The 20,009-nt window shown below is 44.5% G+C and overlaps 3 protein-coding genes across 4 annotated transcripts; 2 read left to right on the plus strand and 1 right to left on the minus strand.

The window, feature by feature from the left end:
• Positions 1 to 1,963: 1,963 nt before the first annotated feature.
• On the minus strand, positions 1,964 to 6,724 carry ALYREF (Aly/REF export factor). 2 transcript variants are annotated; one of them, XM_028715931.2, is made up of 6 exons: positions 6,292 to 6,720; positions 5,796 to 5,927; positions 4,310 to 4,457; positions 3,975 to 4,038; positions 3,502 to 3,673; positions 1,964 to 2,275 (listed from the first exon to the last, which is right to left on the minus strand). In XM_028715931.2, exons 1-6 carry the CDS (start codon positions 6,520 to 6,522, stop codon positions 2,261 to 2,263), a joined length of 762 nt encoding a protein of 253 aa, XP_028571764.1. In that variant the 5' UTR covers positions 6,523 to 6,720; the 3' UTR covers positions 1,964 to 2,260. The 2 variants fall into 2 exon arrangements, with proteins under 2 accessions (XP_028571764.1, XP_028571773.1); XM_028715940.2 differs by lacking the exon at positions 1,964 to 2,275 and having other exon boundaries at positions 3,472 to 3,673; positions 6,292 to 6,724.
• Positions 6,725 to 6,859: 135 nt separating this feature from the next.
• ANAPC11 (anaphase promoting complex subunit 11) lies at positions 6,860 to 9,989 on the plus strand. The gene is made up of 3 exons (XM_028715951.2): positions 6,860 to 7,301; positions 8,732 to 8,875; positions 8,961 to 9,989. Exons 2-3 carry the CDS (start codon positions 8,767 to 8,769, stop codon positions 9,104 to 9,106), a joined length of 255 nt encoding a protein of 84 aa, XP_028571784.1. The 5' UTR covers positions 6,860 to 7,301; positions 8,732 to 8,766; the 3' UTR covers positions 9,107 to 9,989.
• Positions 9,990 to 18,230: 8,241 nt separating this feature from the next.
• NPB (neuropeptide B) lies at positions 18,231 to 19,752 on the plus strand. The gene is made up of 2 exons (XM_028721005.2): positions 18,231 to 18,751; positions 19,451 to 19,752. Exons 1-2 carry the CDS (start codon positions 18,476 to 18,478, stop codon positions 19,577 to 19,579), a joined length of 405 nt encoding a protein of 134 aa, XP_028576838.1. The 5' UTR covers positions 18,231 to 18,475; the 3' UTR covers positions 19,580 to 19,752.
• The last annotated feature ends 257 nt before the right edge of the window (positions 19,753 to 20,009 follow it).

Here is a 20,009-nt window from a genome sequence, read left to right on the forward strand (position 1 = left end):
CAAACTTAATCCCTATGGTATTTAAAATACTGTAATCCTAACAAACAAAATGCAGTTCTTGCAACTACTAAAACGTAGTGTAGCACAGTGGTGTTCTATAGATCATAGAATCATAAGAGTTGGAATAGACCACAAGGGCCATTGAGTCCAACCCCCTGCCAAGATGTTTAGCTGCAACTTTAAAATGTACCTGGAAAGGGCAGTAACTCTTTGCTAAGTATGCACATGTGCAGCATGTATTAAAACAATTGTTAAGTACCGTATATTCCCTATTAATTCTGTAGTGTGGGGCTTTCCTCCATTGCCCTTTAGTAGCTCAGCATATTGCTAAACAGAACCAAAATGGAGTTAAGGGTTAAGAATCTCAAAAAAGCTGGTACTATTCTGAAATGAGAAACTAGTCTTTTATAAAATGAATATCATTTTAAGCAAACGTTCTACTATACACACACAACAGTCCTCATTAAATGGGATGCAGGGAACTGATGTATATAAAGTGTTTTGTATATAAAGTTCTTTTTTTAAAAAAATAGCCTCGTTGCAATTGAGCATTAATGTTCTAGGCAGGGTATAATTTCAACTAGCTATGAATACAAAACAGAATGCACCCAAGTATCTGGAAATAAGTTGAAAACTTGTTCTTAAAAATATAATTAACACAACCTTCTATGACTATCTGAATTTTGTACAGAAAATAGTTATTTTTCCTCATTACCTTAAATCAGGAATGGCTAACTATGACTACTAGTCATGTTGGTTCTGGTTAGATAAGGAGCTGAGAGTTCAAAATCGGAAAGGTTACTAGTCCCCCCCCTTCCAGTCATATTTTCTACACCGATGAAATTAACACATCTATCATCACTGCATGCCTTAACTTAACCAATGTCAGGTCTTCCCAACTGAAATTTTCACCCAGTATTTAGTATCATAATAGGTATTTATGGAAATTTGTTTGATCTTGACAATTTGTTGCACATAATTAATGACAGATCACAATGTCTAGCAAGTATCTACACTTCTTGTATGCAAAGCTTTCCCCCTTTTGGTTTTGTTAAATGTTTTTCCTAGAAATGCAAAGATCAAAGATACTTCTGTAATTTTGGTACCGTTTCAGATTGATGCGTTCCTACTCTCACCTCCAGCATTAGGAAGCTGTGGTGCTGAAGTGAAAGTGTGCCAAAAACCATGAAGACACAGATTCTTTCATATCCGAAGCTGATAACTGGTGGGGAGAGAGAAACCTGTATCCTTGGGTGGTGGCACTGGTACAATGTCTATGAATGGCTTGAGGTTAATGCCCACCAAACATAGAAGATAAAGATCCCCTTCACCCCACCACAATATTACAATATGTACTCTGCCTTCCGTTCTCACAAGACCTGGAAATGACTACAGTATATTATAACCCACTATATCAGCAGTAGTGAAAAAAGACCATAATAAATGCCCCCAAACAGATGTACTTGAAATAAGAATTCAATAGGGAATTGCAAGTTGAAAGACTAAATCTTTACTTGGCATGTTGGAGTCACTGAGTTTTCACAGCAACTTATTTTACAGTAAAAATACTGAGGTGGGACCAGCACTGAACTTTGGAATCAAGTGTTAAATACAAAAACGACTTTTAACAAGAAATTTACTCCCTCTCATGACCACTAAGGTTGGAGCTTTCTCACTGGAGACCACCATCCTCTCCTTGCAAAAGCAGTCACACCGGTTGGCTTTAGCACAGACGAAGAAGAGTCAGCACACAGGAGATGAGGAATATACAGTTTACAAGCCCATACGGGGGCAGAGTGGAGGAGAGAGACCTGAGAGAACAGAATCCCTCCCCTTAGGAAGGGCAATCAGCACCAACTCTTTTGCTAGGGGCCTGCAGCCAGACACCTGCTCCTCTACCTGTCTTGGCTTCTGCAGCCCCAAGACTAGGTTCCAGCTGCAACAGGAAGCAGACATTTACAGCTCTAGACACATTTCTATTTTATTACTGCCAAGGTGAAAAAGCCATCTTGGCCCAACAGGCAACCAGTAAAATTTTTCCCAAAAATAACTCGGTACAAAACAGATCTGTCTCAGAATTTAAAAAAAAGAGAGAAAGAAAACTTTACATGAGTTTGAAACCTATTCCAGAACATAAAAGTAAAACAAATTCCATTCTTGATATTAGTAGCCGCTGCCGCCATCCACCCTTCTTCTCCCACTGGGGAACATGGAATGAGATGTCTGCAGTCCTTCCCATGCACAAGATGCGCCAACAGCTTTAACTGGTGTCCATCTAAGAGAAAGAAAAGTTTTAGTTGGCTGCCACCAGCTAAGTACCAAGACAAGAAATCCAGATAGTCAAGGGCACTTCCCCAAGCAGCACAGTACAACCAGAACCTGTGCAGTACTGTTTTAACCATAACAAAATGCTTTTTAATAGCTTTTCGCTGCATCATTAATTTCTGTGCATGTAGGCAAAGTTATTTAGCCAAGAAAGCAATCTGCACTTTCCCCAATATATCTCATACCTTTATAATGTCATACATCTTTATACCTCAGTGCTGAGGAAAATAATTCTCTAATACATTTTCACTAACAGCAGAAAGTGAATAGAGTTCACAACAGCCTTTCCCAACTGGTTCCCTCCAGATGTTTTGGACTGTAGCTACCAGCAGCCCCAACCAGCACGGCCAACAATCAAGGATGATGAGACACTCAGTCCAGTAACATGTGAAGTGCAGCAGTTTGGGGAAGGCTGCAAACATGGCATGTACATAAATCTCCACTCAAAACTGCAAGCAGTTACAGAATACTAGAGAAAGCTTAAAATCTGCATCCAAGTTGTATTTTGTACTCAGGAAACAGATGGCAGAATCACAATTAGCTGGCCTCTTCTATTAACTAGCATGTACTTTACAGTCCTGCATATTTAAATTTAGGTTTGGCGCTTGGATTTCAGTTCCAAGTAATGACTCATGATGGTAGCAGGAAGATGGCATGCAGCAAAGTCTACCCAAATTGACTTCTTTACAGGGCAGAAGTGTTAATAAAGAACACCATCCATCGCTGAGTTGAATCGGAGTAGCTGTGAAAATAGGATTGTGCAGCATGACTATGAAACATGCCTAGAGCATGACAGCTGATATAGCACAGCAGAACGTGATACACTCCACAACCACAGGCTGTGTTCTATCAAAGATACCAAATCTAGTGAGTCACCAAATTCACCAGACTGAGTAGCACTCCACAAGAATCATAGTTTGCTACACTGTAGGAACTGACTCCACAGTGTAGCAAACTATTCTTGCGCACACAGTAGGGAACACATGGAAACCACTTGGAAACTAAACAAAAAAACTACAGACTGCTCTGCTTTAGTGCTGTGCTATCTCCAAATGTCTTACTTTATGTGAAGTCGCACTTTTTCTCACAGATGACTAATGCATGTATGCCAGGCTCTGCCACCAGGCTCACCTCCGTCTCCCCACCGCCATCCACCATCCCTCAACTGTTACTTACCCTGGCATTGTAAGCATCCAACTGTGCATCCAATTCTTCTGCAGAGAGCTGCTGTTTGGAACTCCTGCCAGCACCTCTACCTCTGCCCCTATTGCCACGGCTGCCTCGTCTGCTGCCACCACCAAAGCCACCCGAACCACCACGGTTTCTGGTCATGCCTCCTCTATTTACACTAAAAGCAAGAGATAAGACTGAATTACAGCAACCTACAAATAGAAACTGCATTACAGTAACCCACTGAAATAAATTTCAATCTACACCCTTCACAAAGAACTTCGTAGAGAAGCGGAGTATGGTAATGTTAACATAACTACAATTTAAAAATCATGCTCCATGTTGTAAGATAACAGTGGGAAGTCCATCTATTATTTAATCTCTGGGAATAAAAAGTGCAAATGAACAGGGTCTGCACTAAAATTGGAGATATCCATATAGTTTATTAATCAATGTGAAATATCAAAAGACAAATCTACCTCTGTATTGGTCTCCTCTGTGTATCTATCTGTGATGTAACCAGCTGGATGTTCATGGGACGTCCTAGGAAAAATAAAAAGAACAAGCGTTTACGGCAACCTTGTAAGCAAGTTCATAAAAATTGCTGACCTGCAAAAAATATATTGGTCTGCTGACCCAAGAGTGAGGCAGGATAGAATTTTTCATCCTTCCTTCACCTGCCTGCTCACTTACCAGCATGAAATTCCATGCACTTGGTCAGCATGTTACTGTCGCCTATGTGTATGAGCAGAGTTCTCATTCATACCTTCTCCCACCCACTGAGTAAATACCTAGGTGAACATAAAATACATACCATCCAGGGGAACTCCGTTGTACTGTTTCATAGCCTTCAGTGCATCTGCCTTTCTCTCAAAATGGACATCTGCTGTACCTAGACTACGCCCAGAACGGTCATAGTGCACTGCTGCCTTCTTCAATGTCCCAAATTCTGCAAAAAGCTCCTAGAAAGCGAGAAAGCAAGATCTCACATATGCTAGGACACAGTAAGATGTTCTTGCAAAATATTAATAACAGATGGGCCAAAGAATAGAAGAGCAGACCTTTCTGTTCTCCGTGACATTTTCTTTTTTATTGTAGCCTCATCAGAAGCAGTAACAAAATCTAAACTGCATTTAATTCCTTATTTTATAATTACATTTATATTCCACCTTTCCACTGAGGACAAAGGGAGCACATCTATTTCTCTTCCTCCCCGTTTTATCATCACACATCAACTTATGAGGTAGGTTAGGCTGAGACAGTGACTAGTCCAAAGTCATCCAGTACGCTTCGTAGCAGAGTGGGAACCTGGTTCCCCAGGTCCTTGCCCAACACTCTTAAGCACTACACCTACACTGGCCATATCTGTGTACTAAAGGTAAAGGTACCCCTGCCCGTACGGGCCAGTGTTGACAGACTCTAGGGTTGTGCGCTCATCTCACTCTAGAGGCCGGGAGCCAGCGCTGTCCGCAGACACGTGGCCAGCGTGATGAAGCTGCTCTGGCGAGCCAGAGCCGCACACAGAAACACCGTTTACCTTCCCGCTAGTAAGCGGTCCCTATTTATCTACTTGCACCCGGGGGTGCTTTCGAACTGCTAGGTTGGCAGGCGCTGGGACCAAGCAGCGGGAGCTCACCCCGCCGTGGGGATTCGAACCGCCGACCATGCGATCGGCAAGTCCTAGGCACTGAGGTTTTACCCACAGCGCCACCCGCGTCCCCTAGACTACATCTCAGCTAATACATTAGGATATCCTTAGTTCAAAGTACAAAATAAAGTACAAAAACATTAAAGAAAATTTCCTATACTTTTTATCTCCAAATTTCCTATAAAGAAAAAAATAGTTTTGCATCAATAACTCAGATAGGAAGTGAAGGAAATTTGAAAGACAGCATATAGACCTGGATAATATGGCTAAAACAAATGCCATGAAATAAACTTTTTAAAAGGCTCGTCGTCAATCAAGAATTTCAAGAGGCACCTTTCTCTTCTTAAGACAGTGCCCACATGACTTCAATTTCATAAATGCTTTTATATGTACTCAAAACAGGAGACCAGAATATGCTAACTGAAGCTGCATGCCATCCCAAACTATGGGGGGGGGGGCGGTTCAAGGGCAATTACTTATTGTCCCGTAACTGCTCTTTTCTGGAAACTTACTGTTGAAAAAGGGTAGGGAAATGTAGTAACGGGTCAGGGACAAGTTAGTACACAAGGGAAATCTAGAACAGCAATAGGAAACTACAACATGAGTAACATAACTAAATTACCAGATACATTAAAGACAAAGGAGAAAGTACCTGTATATCTGCATCCGATACTCCAAAATCCAGATTAGAGACGAGCAGCTTCCCGCCTGTCTCGACACCAGCCCCAGCACCGAAGCCACTCTCGAAGAGATCGTGTTGCCACTTTTCTGGGAGTTGCTTTGGCTGCGACGAGAGAAAACACCCGATCAGTACAACGTAGCGTCCCACTTAAAAGCGGCCCCATTGTTCTGCATTTCTGCTCGACCCGGAGGCGGAGCGGGAAAACCCCCTTCATTTCCTCGCCCCGGTTGCCGTCAACAAGCGCTCCGAACTGGGCCTAGGCGCGCCAGGACCCCGAAGCAACTCCTCCCGCCCCACCCTCTTATCTCCGCGTGGGGGAGACCCCCCTCGGCGCTCCCCCAAAGAGACGGAACAAGTCCCGAGCCGCCTGGTTCCCCAAGAAAGTTCACAAAACAAGCGGCCGGAGCCCAGTTCCACCCCGGGTAAAGGTGGGGCTCCGTGCGCGCCCGCTCGCCCAGGGACCTACCCGGCTGTAGGGCGCAGGCCTGTTCCTGCCGCCTCCCCGGGACAGCGCGCCTCTGTTCCGGACGGGGCCGCCCCCGCCTGCCCGCCCAGCTCCGCCTCGCCCGGCTCCGCCGCCTCGACCCGCAGCTCCCCTTCCGCGGCCTCGGCCGCCGCCGGCTCGGCCCCCGCCGCCCCGCTGGCTCCGGTTCAGCTTGATAATGTCGTCCAGAGACATATCCATTTTGTCGCCCATGATGGCGGCTCCCTCCGGCTCCCGGGGCCTACACTTCCGGCCGCGCTACACCGGGGACCGGATGCGGATAAGGCGGGGAGGACGCGAAAGCCGAGCGAGAGGAGGAGGAGGAGGAGGAGGGTGGGGGCGGGGAGAGAGAAAGAGCGCGCACGTGCAGTCTCGGCTGGGCGAAAGAAAGAAGTAGCAGCAGGCGCCGTTGTCGCGCGAGGCTTTATGGGAGCTGGGCCCGCAAGGAAACATGGGTAGTCCCGTCGAAAGGCGGGACTTCCGGTACGAAGGGAGGTGAGCTTGGGCGCGGCGGTTGGAGGTGCGACGGAGGGTGGACGGTTGAGTTGAGTTGGGTTTTTATCCTTGCTACCCCAGAGTCTGGCTGTTCTCCTCCTCGTACCGCTTTGCGGAGGGTTGGACTAGATGACCTTTGGGGTTCCCCACCTATCAATGCTCCCTTGCTGCCCATTAATTGGTTCCCAAGCCTTCTAAATACTCCTCTTCTGTGAGCTCGACCCCTTGGTCTGCACCCCCAATTGAAACGGAACTTGTGTATTTGCATTTGCTCGCATTCATACTTTGCTTCTATCTCTACTTTCTGGTCTTTCTGTCGTTTCCCTGACTGCTGAAAGTTAAGACGGTATTCTCTTTGGAGCGGGTACTTTTATATCTTGTTCCTCTCTCTTGCTTATGTTACTTCTTTAGAACCTCATAAAGTGGTGACAGTGGTGCAATAACTTTATTTAGACTGTTAGAAGAATTCTGAGAATAAATCTTCATAAATGCGCAAGGTAAACACACATATAAGTATATAAACCACATGTCTGAAATAGTACAGGAGAGCAATTCCTGAGGCTATCTTGACTCTTAATAACCCCAAATATTTCCTCTGCAGAAGGAAATAGATTGGAGAAGCGTTTCCCAGGAGTTCTTTTTGCTTACAAACCCTGCCTTAAGGGCACATTTGTGTATGAATAGGGTGGGCCTGTGAACTGGAAGCAAAAACCAAAGTACTAACCATTTCAAAAGAATAGCAAGATTGCCCAGGCAATGCTATCAGTAAAACATCAGATATCCTGGCAATCAGTAAAACGTCAGATATCCTGGAGAAAAGCCACACCCTCAAATTTCTGTGGTTGACAACCTCTTTCTGTGGTGTGTGTATGATGCTTTTAGGGTAGTCTTTGGCTAAGAGATCGGGCAATGTCTATTTAAAGGGGCTTGCACGCCTTTGTTCTGGGCCTCACCTCCTTGAAAGGAGAGGGGAACTGGTGCAACAGAAAAATCAAGATCTGCCAACCCCCAAATTTTTCTACTACAGAACTAAAGACAATGCCACAAAACTATTTGCTACAGATTGGATGTTAGGAGAAAGGGAGAGGGGACCAAAAATATATTCAGGGGCATATTTTACTGGCCTGTTAGTTGTAGTACGTAAGGTAAAGTGAGGTAAGTAAAGGAAAATGTAGTCCTTTTAACAGTGCTGGAGATGTTATGTTTTTCTCTTTGCCTTTCAAAGAACTCAGGTGCTCCATTTATTTATTTCTATTGTTTAATATCCTTAACTAATTAAGTTAAAATAACTTCTTTTCCTCTCCCCATTTTGTTTGTTAGCTTAATATCTAGCCTCAGAAAGAGTAATGGTGAACTCAAAAGCTCCCTTTCCCTATTTGATGTTTTAGAATGTACTGGTAAAGATACTACTGGACAAACACGTTTACCTGCAAATTTTGTCTGCTATAAAGCAATGACAAAATATCAGATCTAAACGTCTGCAGTCACCTGAACTGCTGCCCCCAAATCTTATGCCTAATAGACCTGTCTTAGTTTGGGACTTCACTAAAGGGAAATGGCAAGTAACATTTATGTAGCCATCTGCATTGTTGTGCTCATATCTGTAATAGCTCAGCCTTTCCTATAGTGGAGTTTTAAGATAACAGTACAGCATAGAACTGATAAGGTGGGACACCTAAGAATTGTCCTAGCACTCTTGTAAACTGAGAAAGTGGCCAAATGTTCTTATCTTGCTGTTCCCTATCTGTAAATTTGACATACTATCGAGTCTTCTTCATAGTGTGTGGTAGTCAAGGTACTTGAGAGAAATTGTGCAAAACCTCTTAACATCTTTAGAGAAATGTGAAGAATGTACAGTTCTGAAGATCACAGTCTTTTAAACTTGGAAGATCTGCAGAAACAGAAAATGTCTTACTTCTTCCCTCAGGTGTTATCTTAAGTTTTGTATATAGTCTGGACACAATGAAAGTGAAAATCAAGAGCTGGCATGGCGTTGCCTCTTGGCTCTGGGTTGCCAATGATGAGAACTGTGGCATTTGCCGGATGGCCTTTAATGGCTGCTGCCCAGACTGTGAGTATCAGTTTGCTGGGATTTTCCTTAACCTTTGCGCACCGTCTTCTCCCAACTTTGCTCTAATGGAACCTATGTTTTGCAGGTAAAGTGCCTGGAGATGACTGTCCCCTAGTGTGGGGCCAGTGTTCCCACTGCTTCCACATGCATTGCATTCTCAAATGGCTTAACTCCCAGCAAGTCCAGCAACACTGTCCAATGTGTCGACAGGAATGGAAGTTCAAAGAGTGACACTGGCAAGATTTCTTCCTCTCCCCAACACCTCTTTGGCTTTTGTGGACTGATTTATTCCCCACTCCCTTCCCTAAGCTTGGCAAGCTTGCTACTTTATAATGCCACACTTACCTTCATCCTTCCCAGAGCTGCTGAAGAGAGAGGTGGATGTGGTGGAACATATCCTATGTTTTTGCCTCTGTTTGTGCTGTGACCACAAAGTCTCTACAATGTATGAAGTATAAGGCTATGCTGGTTGGAAGGTTAGAATACCCGACAGGCAAATGTCATGAGAGATTTGTGCTATTTTACAACATCTGAACCACCTCGTTGATGTTTATGTCTGCGTCTTGGTGAATTGCCTTGGTAATGCACATGAGGTGCTTGCAAATGAGGCCTGATTTCAAGGAGCTGCTTTGTACAACTGCACAAAAGGTTAAGAAAGCTGTTCTAAATCTTCTTGTTAAACTTATACCCCAACTGTTGTAGTCTCTTTAAAATTATTTGTAATTTATTTGTAATTATTGTTTAACAATAAGAAGAACAAACATCACCAACTATTGCATTCTGAGGCATGAAGCAGTTAACCTCTTTTCTGCTTCTTACAAGAAGCGCTTATATATGAACAAGGATTCTTGGTTTCCTGTTGCTATGTAGCCCCACTGATAGCCGTATCATTTGGTCCAGGATCTAAGCTTTTGAGTGTAAATAGTGTTAGAGATTGGGGGTTGCTCTAGGCTTGTGTCCTCGTCTTACTACACATTTGGCCTGCAGTACAATAATATGTTTGTTCCCAAAAGGCTGTAATACCAGATCTTTCTGATTGCCAAGTGCTTGCCCACAGTGAGTTACCATTTGTACATGGGATGGTTCCAGTAAATTTTGTGAGTCATTCCTTTAATGTTCCTGCCTCTTTCTTTCATCCACATGGGGGTTCTTCAAGAGTGCAGTTTTCTTATCTGTGGCCAATGCAGTGAGGTGATAGGATGTGACCTGTGGGGAAGGGGGATGTCCTCATTCTTCTGAAAAGCTTAACTAAAATTACTTTTAATGGGAAAAATACTCTTGCACTAGCTTAGCTGTGTAGCCACACAGCCTACAGACCAGCTGTTTGTGATGCTTCATCCTGGCTGTTGGGTTCCCAGTCCTTTCTGCTGTGTATGCTACCCCCGCCTGCAATGTGTAATTGGCGCCCCTTTATGGTACCCAAATGAGAAGGTGGTGTTAGTAAACGGTTCCAATCTGTGACCTTTTGAACACAGAGCATGGTATTGCTAACAAAATGGTAAGCTTATTCTCCTAAAGGGAAAATTTCCAGAGGCAAAAAGGCTACCTCTCAGCGCCCCCAAAGCCCTCCCCAGCTTTGAGAGATGTGTCCTTTCAAAGCAACCCCGCTCCAAAGCAGTGATAGACTCTTAACAACTAAAAAAGGCCACAGAATTTCACTTCAGTTAACATATGTTCTACCTCAGTGTTTCTAAAACACAATGAGGCCCCACTTTTACACCCAAAAAAGTTTATTCTAGGGTGCGACAGGGTGAGAAGTGCCTGCCTGAAGTATAGCCTGCCCTTTGTTTTTTCTCATGAGTCACTGTTTTGTATCTGTTTTGCAGATACGCTTGCAATTGATGCGGGGGTTATGTTCTGGGGATCGCTACTAAAGGCAAAATCATATACTCACAATGTGTTGGGTTCAGTGGCAGGTGGAACTGCCAGATACTTTTCTTGAGAGATATTTCCCCCTTTTTATTTTTATTATTGCTAAGTACATAGAGCTGAATGGAAAGAAGAAGTTGTGGGCTTACTCTGTTAGATGAGGGCTAGCGCACAGCTGCAACTCATGCAGAGGGCAACAGAATCCTCTGAGAATTCTCCCATATGTGAGGGAATGATCCAGCTACATCCAAATGCAGAGATGTTGCAGAATTTCCTATTGCCAGCAGTGGCTGGAAGGAGGCAATGCAAGAGCAGAGATGCCACTGTCACCCTCCTGTTTATTATTTAGACTCGGGAATATTTTTATTTATTTCTCATTGTATCAAATTTTGTGATTACCGTTCAACCTGTTTATATAGTTACTACAAAAGCAAAAGTTACAGGATTATTGTGTCTAAAATTCTTCACCTTGTTCTCGGTCCCCCAAGAGTTCTGCAATGGTGCTGGTTGACTCCTTAGCTCCAGCTACTGAGCCAGTGGTCAGGGATGATCAGAGTTGTAGTCCAGTGATACCTGGAGGACTACATTCTGTTTACCTGTTCTAAAGTATTTCACACTTAATGCTTTGTTGCAGGAAAGCCTTGGTAACTTGAAATTTGCTCTCTGTCCAATATATCAACTGAGGTGTCAAGTACGGTTCATGCTGTCATTTCAATCTGCAGAAAGTGTTGGAGTTGTTACAAAGTATGTGTCTGAACCCAAATGCATGTCCAGCACTCACATGTATACACAAGAGGTTTAGGGTCTTTTGCTAGAATTATGACATGTGTCTGTTATGAATATGTGTTTTCTCCTAACCCCTTGCCCACAAAAAAGTTCTTACACAAAAGACTTTACGAAAACTCGGTTTATTGTTATATGAAATGAAAGTGACAGAAAATATATAGATGTTGCTTCAGACAGCAAAATTACAAATTAAGCAGGCAGCAAATTCTACAATACATACACACCTTGATCTAAAGAGTGAAAGAATCCCCAGCGTTTCTCAAAATCCTTCAGAAAGTGAGCGTGACAGTTTTCCCACAGAACCCAGACTTATAGTCAAGAAATGGAGGAGGAAGGATATGCCTGTCCTTAAGGGAAAGTGAGTGTGGGTTCCTTGATAGTACTAAGTTCCTTGTCTGAGCTTGGAGAGCTAACTAACCATTGAAGACCCAAGATTCTTGCACTAATTTTAGGCTATGCATTCTAATGGAGAAGGGGAAGGCTTTGAGATGAGCAATTCCTATACTTCCAATCATTCTATTTCTTCCCAGATTTTCCTGCCTCTTTCTCATTTTGTTTATACTGCTTAATGTAACACTGGAAGACTATAATCCTAGTGAGCAATGACTAAACTAGTTACCCTTGTTTGCTTCCTGTCTTACAGTTAATGTTATCATTTTATCTGTGCCACACCCATTCTTTAGCAGGTATTGATTAGATTTTACTGGGGTGGCGCTGTGGGTTAAACAGCAGTCCAATTAGAATTTAGATAGCACCATGGTTCTCACCTTTTCAAACCAATCTGTAAAAAAAAATTCTAAAAAGGGCACTTGTCCAAATTAGTCAATTTAACTCTATAAGGGATCATTCCTGCTAAATCAAGGCATATATACCTTTGTGTATCTGGTGTTTTCATGGATCCTGAAGCTTCTCCTTGGTAAAAGGAGTTTTAACACATTATAAAATGGGTAGGGAAGGTTGGTAGAGTGCAGAGTGCCAGGTGGGACAAGGAAATGTGGTCATAAATTGATCTAATTTAAATATTGGACTACACAATAGCCTGATCTATTAGAAAACATAAAATGCATGAGAATCCTCCATTGGGGTGTAAGCAATAAGACACTATACATTAAACATAAAAACAATTACACACAAAACTTGGGTCACCCCTCCCCTTTGTGGAAATAACATATACTGTCAGACATAGTTCGATGTTTCTGCATAATATCACACAACATAAAACAATAACTATATATCAATTGCATATCTTGAGGCCAATTCTTGCTGCTTTTACATATCTTTTCAAACCTAGGGCAGAGTCTTGAGGTCAAAAGAGAGAATGTCCTTGCAATTCAACTTTCCCCCCTTTGTCAGCCCCCCAACCCCTGTCAGTCTATGTCCTTTGGAAAGAGATTGCTGTGGCCACTTTGAAAACTCTGGTGTCTGTTGTTGTTGCAGGTAATAAATAGTCTGGTGGTCAGGAGGAATTGGGCTGACGGTTTTCCATCATTGGGTCTGCATTAACATCTGTAGAAGGGATATCCTGTAAGGGACAGGGTTTTGGGGACTTAAAAACACAGTTAGAGAATATCCTTGCATTTTCTTGGGAAGCTGCAAACAATAAAAAAATCTTAGAGTTAAGCATTTTATTCATTTCAATATTATTATCAGCTTTTCATATAATTACTACTGTTATTTTCTCCTCAGTCTGTTTAATTTATTTCACTTAGTTTGGCTGTGGAAGAAACGAAGGGACAAAACCTTTGTTAATTTGGACACAATTGACAAGTTATTAAATATTTTCCTTATGTGGGTTTGAGTTTTCTTAGAGGTTCGCGTATCCTGTTTGAAAGGGGAAATTATTTCATGTGAAAATCTCTGTCAGAAAATGCTGTTCCTAAAATGCATAGGTATATACACACAAAACAAAACCTATTATAAAATTCATTAAAACCCTTTTTTTCTTTTTATAAGTAAAAACTACTCAAGAGACAAACTTATAGTAGGACTACTCTGATATTTATACTTGTAGAAAAAATTTGGCATGTTAGATTTGGAACTTGGCAACCTCTTGACTTTTGATGGTCCAGTACTTAACCCCTTTTGTTTTTCCTTAAGTAGCCCCTGGAGCAAAGGACACATAAGGGTCCCTCAATGGTTCCAAGTTTACATAAAGAAGTTTACATAAATTTACATAAATAAATTTGAATAAATTTCTCCTTGCAGTCAGCTGTCTCTCCAAACCTCCTTTTTTTCTTTTCCCTCTCTCTCCCCCCCCCTCTCTTTTAAGCTGACATAGCCTCTGTGCATGTGCAGAGTTCATGTTTCAGCAAATCTTTTATACCATTAAAAGTGTTGCATCTTTTGGCTAATTACCATTTGAATAAAGGAAGGGGAGGGTAAGGAATACATTTTTAAATAGGGTTAGATTTAAAACAAAAATAGAAACCCAGCAATTCAAGTTTTCACCAAAGCCAGCAATAGAAGTTGGTCAAATTAAATTTGTTAACTCAGTTCTAAGGAATCATGTTTCCTGCAGCCCAGGCAAAGGGAATTGGAAATATCTGCCTCCTTTATGTACAGGAAATTAGGGTGCAGGTCTCTATAAAAAATGTGGGCTATCATTTTGTGTGACCCCCCTCTGGTCATTCATGGGACAATCACTCGTTCCCTTATGTATGGGTAAAAATGGCCAGAGTGTCAGAATTCATAAGATCTTTAACATTATCAGTCATTTCAGCCTTACCATTTGCAGACAATTTTTTCTGTCCTTTATTTACAGGGGTGGTCAAGGCTCATTCTACTTGATTATGAATTTGTATGTGCTTAAACTCTGAATAGACTTTGAAGTCTGATTTTAAATAATAGGCAAAATGGTAAAAAGTGTTAGAGAATGACTCAAATGTTTGTTATCACCAGCTCTGCTTCAAAACATCATGGGTTTCACCTCTCACCCTTTAAAACTCTCTACTGTATTCTAAACTCTGAAAACCAATATTTCCATCTTTCTGTACCAAAAAGCAAAGCTGGGCTGAATTTCAACCCATCATCATACACCAGAACTTAAGAATTACCCTCCAGTGCTTGCAGACACATTGCACATAGCCATAAATTGGGAGTTGGAAGGGACCCTGGGGTCACCTAGTCCAACCGTTTAAAATACAGGGTTCATAGCAAGATTTGCACTACAGCAACCTTCCTGCCTCTTACAATCTGAATTCAGAGTTCCTACTGAACGCTTGAAGTCAATTTGTTCAGAACCTTTTTTCTGTGGGGTTTCAGACATGTGGTTTATATATTTATGTACGTGTTTGCTTGGTACATTTATGAACATTTATTACATATCTAAAACCTTAAAATACTTCTCTGCAAGGTCAAAGTGGGAAACATCCCCATTGTCTCTTTCCTCACAAATCCTGTCTTAAGGGCACATTTAAGATATGAATAGGGTGTGAGCCTGTGACCTGGCTCAGGAACTAAGTATTTATCATTACAAAAGACTGGCCAGTCTCCCCAGGGTATCCAATCAAGTAAGCATTAACAGGTAACCTGCCAGACAGGAGATAAACAGCACACTCAGATTTATTTTGATTGAGGTATGATGTGTCTGGGGGGTGGTCTTGAGCTACGCCCCTTCTGTGATGTATGTATGATGTTTATGGGGGTGGTCTTGAACTCCAGGGTGGGCAATTTAAAATGTCTATATAAGGGCGGACACACCTGGGTTCTGGGTCCTCCTCCTCCTCCTGCGTGTGAAGGGGGCACCCTGTTGCAACAGCTTTAATAAAGATCAGGCTTACTAGCTGCTTTGCTTCTCAATATTCTCTGGTTGGCCTCTGTTATTTTCTCTGACCGATGAAGAACCTGCAAAGGACTCTACGAGGGCTCTTGTGTACCCCATAATAGAATAAGGGCAGATTTCCGTTTATTACAGTAAACAGTTCCACCAATGGGGCACTGCCACAGAGTGGGCTCTGCCTTGCTGCTGCCCCATGGGCCATATCTATTTGTGGTATCTGTTAGGATATAGTTCCGTTCCACCTTAAAAGGGAACAGGCATGACTGATGTGTGTCACATGCCTGTTTACTTCCCGCGCTTGCTGGGAACTTCCGTTTGTATATAGCTTTTGTATTGCTGCTGTTTTGCTGGACACGAAGGGAAGCAGACATGTTCCGCCTCTTCTGCTGTGAGAAGATTTACACACACTGCTGACAGAGCGTCCACGGGTCTCTAAAGGTATCTGAGGCTCATGTCGCTGATGGATGCTGTTCCAAGGGAGCTCAGAAATCGTCCGGCTGCCGGCTGGTGGCTGGAGCCAGCTGGGGGCCTGCCTGATGCCCCCGTCTCCCCGGCAATATCCCAACAGTATCACCAACAGGGCCTCCCTGCTTATCTTAAAGCACAGGTTGGTCAGTATTGAGAGAGATGATCTCAAGCCTATAGGACTTTGTACTTGTTGAATTGGGTCTGAAACTCACAGGCAGGCCATGCAATGCTTTCAAGACTATGGTCCTATGACATTTAATATCTGGCAGCTGCATTGATCCTCTGTTTGACCATGGTTTTGCCAGGCGATTGCTCTGTGGACTGGCAAAAGGAAATAAGTCTTTTCCATTCATTCTCCAATCATGTATTTTCTGTATAACTAGCACCGCAAGAGCACTAAAAGGTTGAAAACTTGTATTTGTTTCCCAAACAAAAACAAACTAATGAGAATTAGTTCCGTAGTTCTTTTGCAAACATTTTTTTACTTGCAGCCACTAAGGATGTGGTTTGAAGTGGAAGGATCCTGGTACTTTTTCCTCAACATGGATAAAAGTTACCCAACAAGTGTTGATGTTTAGTTGGAAAAGGACAGGACAGAGAAAGCTTATACTAGTCTTCCCTTAAACTGCAACCTTAGGTAAAGGGTAAAGGGACCCCTGACCATTAGGTCCAGTCGTGGCCGACTCTGGGGTTGCAGCGCTCATCTCGCATTATTGGCCGAGGGAGCCGGCGTACAGCTTCCGGGTCATGTGGCCAGCATGACTAAACCGCTTCTGGCGAAGCAGAGCAGCACACGGAAACACCATTTACCTTCCCGCCGGAGCGGCAGCTATTTATCTACTTGCACTTTGACGTGCTTTCGAACTGCTAGGTTGGCAGGAGCAGGGACCCCGTCGCGGGGATTCGAACCGCCAACCTTCTGATCGGCAAGTCCTAGGCTCTGTGGTTTAACCCACAGCGCCGCCCGCTCAAACTGCAACCTTAGCAACTGCATAATTTCTAGGAAAATATAACAGTGAAGCCTAAACAATGATCCCAGTCAAGTATGCTTTAAGATTGCAACTCAAGGATCCAATATGAAATCAGTGGTACATCTATCTATCTAAGTCGTTTTGAACTGTAGCATCACAGATTCGACCTGGTACTGTATCCCTGGGCAAGGGTATTTGTCATATAAACTAATCGTGGTCAGAAGCTGCCTCTCTTCAAATGAGCTGGTACCATAGCTGCCTGCCTGTGCAAATGAAAAAACGCCACAAGAGGGCATTAGAAAGCATGACACCTTTTATTCATCACACAGTATAAAAACTCTGTACTTTTAGTCCTCTATAAAGAGAATTTTGTTTGATAGCACCTTCAGAAAACTTTAAATAAGCTTTTAATTCCAAATTTGACAAGCGACCAGGATTCTCCCGCACAGCGGTGGAGCCGCACGTAAATAAAAGCCTACTTCGTGATTCTACTCAAGTTAAAGCATATTTCAGCAGCATCTGCTTCAGCAAAGGGACAGCTCCCTCGACCAGAAAACAGGCGACTGGAGCAGAGAAAAGGAAGTGTACGTGTGAGCGAGGGAAGGAAATGGGAGAGCACAGCTCTTTCCAGAAAAGAGAGAAATTCCAGGGAACATTCAGCTCTTTTTCCTGATTAATTAACCTGGAATAGATACTAAAAATAAAAGCAAATGATAGCATCCCGCAGATGGATGGGAAGGGACTGCCATTGCTTTTACGCCTCTGCTTATGGGTCCTCTTAAGTGAACGATTCCCAAGGCAGGTGTAAGACTTTAGGGTCAGCTTTAGACACAGAGAAAAAACCCTCCTTAAAAAAAAAGAAACCACGACTTTTAAATGCTTTTAAATGCCCTATTATAGTAAATTATCCACAAAACTTTATGGACAGCAGAGATATCTCACTCCTCCCCCTCCCTTATTTCTAGGGGGGAGATCTTCCGCAACTACCACCTGCCTGGCAATTCCGCCTTCTGTGGACTCCTATCCCCCCAACGCTTTCAAGGGAGTTAGAAGTTTCTTGGGCGCGGGGGAGAAAGGAAGCCAGCCCCTGCGCTGCCTTCCTCGCTAGCTAGCCAGCAACCAGCTCCGAGCTTTCGCCAGGCTGCATCCGAAGCGGCGTCCGCGACGGGAGGCTGCGCGTTGGCAACCCCATGCCCGTCCGCCCGCCCCTCCGGTTCTCAGCCCTGAGCTGGCGACGTGAAGCTCAAGGGACACGTCTAAAGACCAAGGGAAGGGCCGTCGAGCCTCCAGGGCAGAGCAACTACTTTGCTCGCAGGGGGCGCCACAGACAGTCCTCAGCAGCATCATTAAAGGCGAGCTTGTGAACCTAAGGTTAACTACGAGGTTGGTGATTCGAGCCCACCCATCGACGGCTGTGGGCTTTGCAGGGGGTTGGACTAAATGACCCTCGAGACCCCTCCCAACTCGACCATTCTGACTGCGCCAGAACCACAGAAAGGCATCCTTCCGAATGAGGCTCAGGATCAGGCCGCCTCCTTCTCTCGACGCAGCCTCGACGCCCCCACACCGCTCCTCTCCCCCCGCCCGTCAGGTCTCCCGCAGCTCCGGGGCGCCGGGGGGCTCCAGGAGGAGGCTGGGCCGCCCCGCCTCCGCTCTCGCCTCCCCGATATAAGGAGCCGCCGACGGCGCCGCCTGCCCAAAGAAGCCGCCGTCGTGGCCCAGCGCACCATGCCGGGAGCCGGGACTTTGGCGCTGCTCTGCCTCGCCCTGGCCGCGCTGCTCAGCCCGCCCGCCGACGCCTGGTACAAGCAGACGGCCGGACCCAGCTACTACTCGGTGGGCAGGGCGTCGGGGCTGCTGTCCGGCATCCGCCGCTCGCCCTACATGCGCCGCTCCGACGACACCGACAGCAGCAGCACCAGCGCCGAGAGCGGCCCCAGCGCCGCCGCCGCCTCCTTCTTGATGTCCGAGGCGCGCCCAAACCCTAGCGGGCTGCGCAACATGGTGAGCTGCTAGGGGGCGCCCGGACGGTAGTGGGCAGCGCAAGTCGCGCCCCCTGGAAGAGAGGGGGGGTCCCGGGTGGAGAAGGCAGCTGGGGGGGGAGTTTCTTTTATATGCATTGTGATTTATTTCAATGCATTGCATTGTATATTTATTATTATTGAGTTAGAGCGTACATTAGCCGCTCCCGAAAAGTGTATTCATCAGATAATTATAGTAATAGTATCAATCAGCACTTTCTAACTTTTTAAATTAAAAAAATATATATGGTATTATACCTATATTTTTTTACCTGTAAAAATCTGAGTGAAAATATCTATTTAAATTGTTTTAATGTTGTATTTTAATCTTGTTTTTAAGTTGTATTAATGCAACTCGTTTTTATTATTGGTTGTTAGCCGCCCTGAGCCCGGCCTTGGCTGGGGAGGGCGGGGTATAAATAAAATTTATTTATTTATTATTATTATTATTATTATTATTATTATTATTATTATTATTAGCTGTTCTTTAGCCAAACAGGCCGTCGGGTCGCGCTGTTATCAAGCAGGTAAAGATATTGCAATGACTGAAGGCTCCTGGAGATGCGCAGCTCCGTCCTGGGCACATGGAAAGGCTCTTCTGCTCCACGGGGCTTCCTCCGAAGTGCTTTAGGATCGCAGTGGAGCAAGCCTTGCCCTCTCACTTTTCCCTTTCCCTTTGCAGGCGGTGTGTGTGAAGGAAGTGGCCCCGGAGCTGCAGAGCTGCCAGCTGCTGCCTGGCTTGCCCAGCGTCATCCAGTGCAAAGCCGATGTCACCGTCTCGCTGGACCCCGCCGACTGCGCCAGCGCTTGAGCCCCGACGGGGCGTCCTTCCCCCTGGAGCCCGGAGCGGGGCATCCGGACGGGGCGAGGAGAGGGAGGGAGGGAGGCGGAGGCAGCGGAGGGGGTTGCTCTCTAGCCAAAGCGACCGACTCCGTCCGGGAGTGTGTGTGTTTCCCCCCTCCTGCATCTCATAATAAAGGCGCTTTAAACGGCTCTTGTGCTTGCCTGGGTTTCTTGATAGAACAGGTTGAACAAAGTTATTGGCTCCAAAGAAGGAGACACCGGGAAGAGAAAGATGACGCCTCTTTGGTGGAAATCTGAGTAAACATAAGTACAGTGGTACCTCGGGTTACAGACGCTTCAGGTTACAGACTCCGCTAACCCAGAAATAGTACCTCGGGTTAAGAACTTTGCTTCAGGATGAGAACAGAAATCGTGCAGCGGTGGCGCAGCGGCAGCGG

This window comes from Podarcis muralis, chromosome 2, assembly GCF_964188315.1.
Source record: "Podarcis muralis chromosome 2, rPodMur119.hap1.1, whole genome shotgun sequence".
Classification (NCBI taxonomy): Eukaryota; Metazoa; Chordata; class Lepidosauria; order Squamata; family Lacertidae; genus Podarcis; species Podarcis muralis.

What these genes read in the sequence shown, in the direction of transcription:
- NPB (XM_028721005.2), top strand. Translation starts at nt 18,476, where the DNA reads ATGCCGGGAGCCGGGACTTTGGCGCTGCTCTGCCTCGCCCTGGCCGCG. An exon ending in CTAGCGGGCTGCGCAACATG is followed by an intron (nt 18,752 to 19,450) that starts GTGAGCTGCTAG and finishes TTCCCTTTGCAG; the next exon opens with GCGGTGTGTGTGAAGGAAGT.
- ALYREF (XM_028715931.2), bottom strand. Translation starts at nt 6,522, where the DNA reads ATGGGCGACAAAATGGATATGTCTCTGGACGACATTATCAAGCTGAAC. An exon ending in GGCCTGCGCCCTACAGCCGG is followed by an intron (nt 5,928 to 6,291) that starts GTAGGTCCCTGG and finishes CTCTCGTCGCAG; the next exon opens with CCAAAGCAACTCCCAGAAAA. An exon ending in TATCGGATGCAGATATACAG is followed by an intron (nt 4,458 to 5,795) that starts GTACTTTCTCCT and finishes CTCGCTTTCTAG; the next exon opens with GAGCTTTTTGCAGAATTTGG.
- ANAPC11 (XM_028715951.2), top strand. Translation starts at nt 8,767, where the DNA reads ATGAAAGTGAAAATCAAGAGCTGGCATGGCGTTGCCTCTTGGCTCTGG. An exon ending in TAATGGCTGCTGCCCAGACT is followed by an intron (nt 8,876 to 8,960) that starts GTGAGTATCAGT and finishes TATGTTTTGCAG; the next exon opens with GTAAAGTGCCTGGAGATGAC.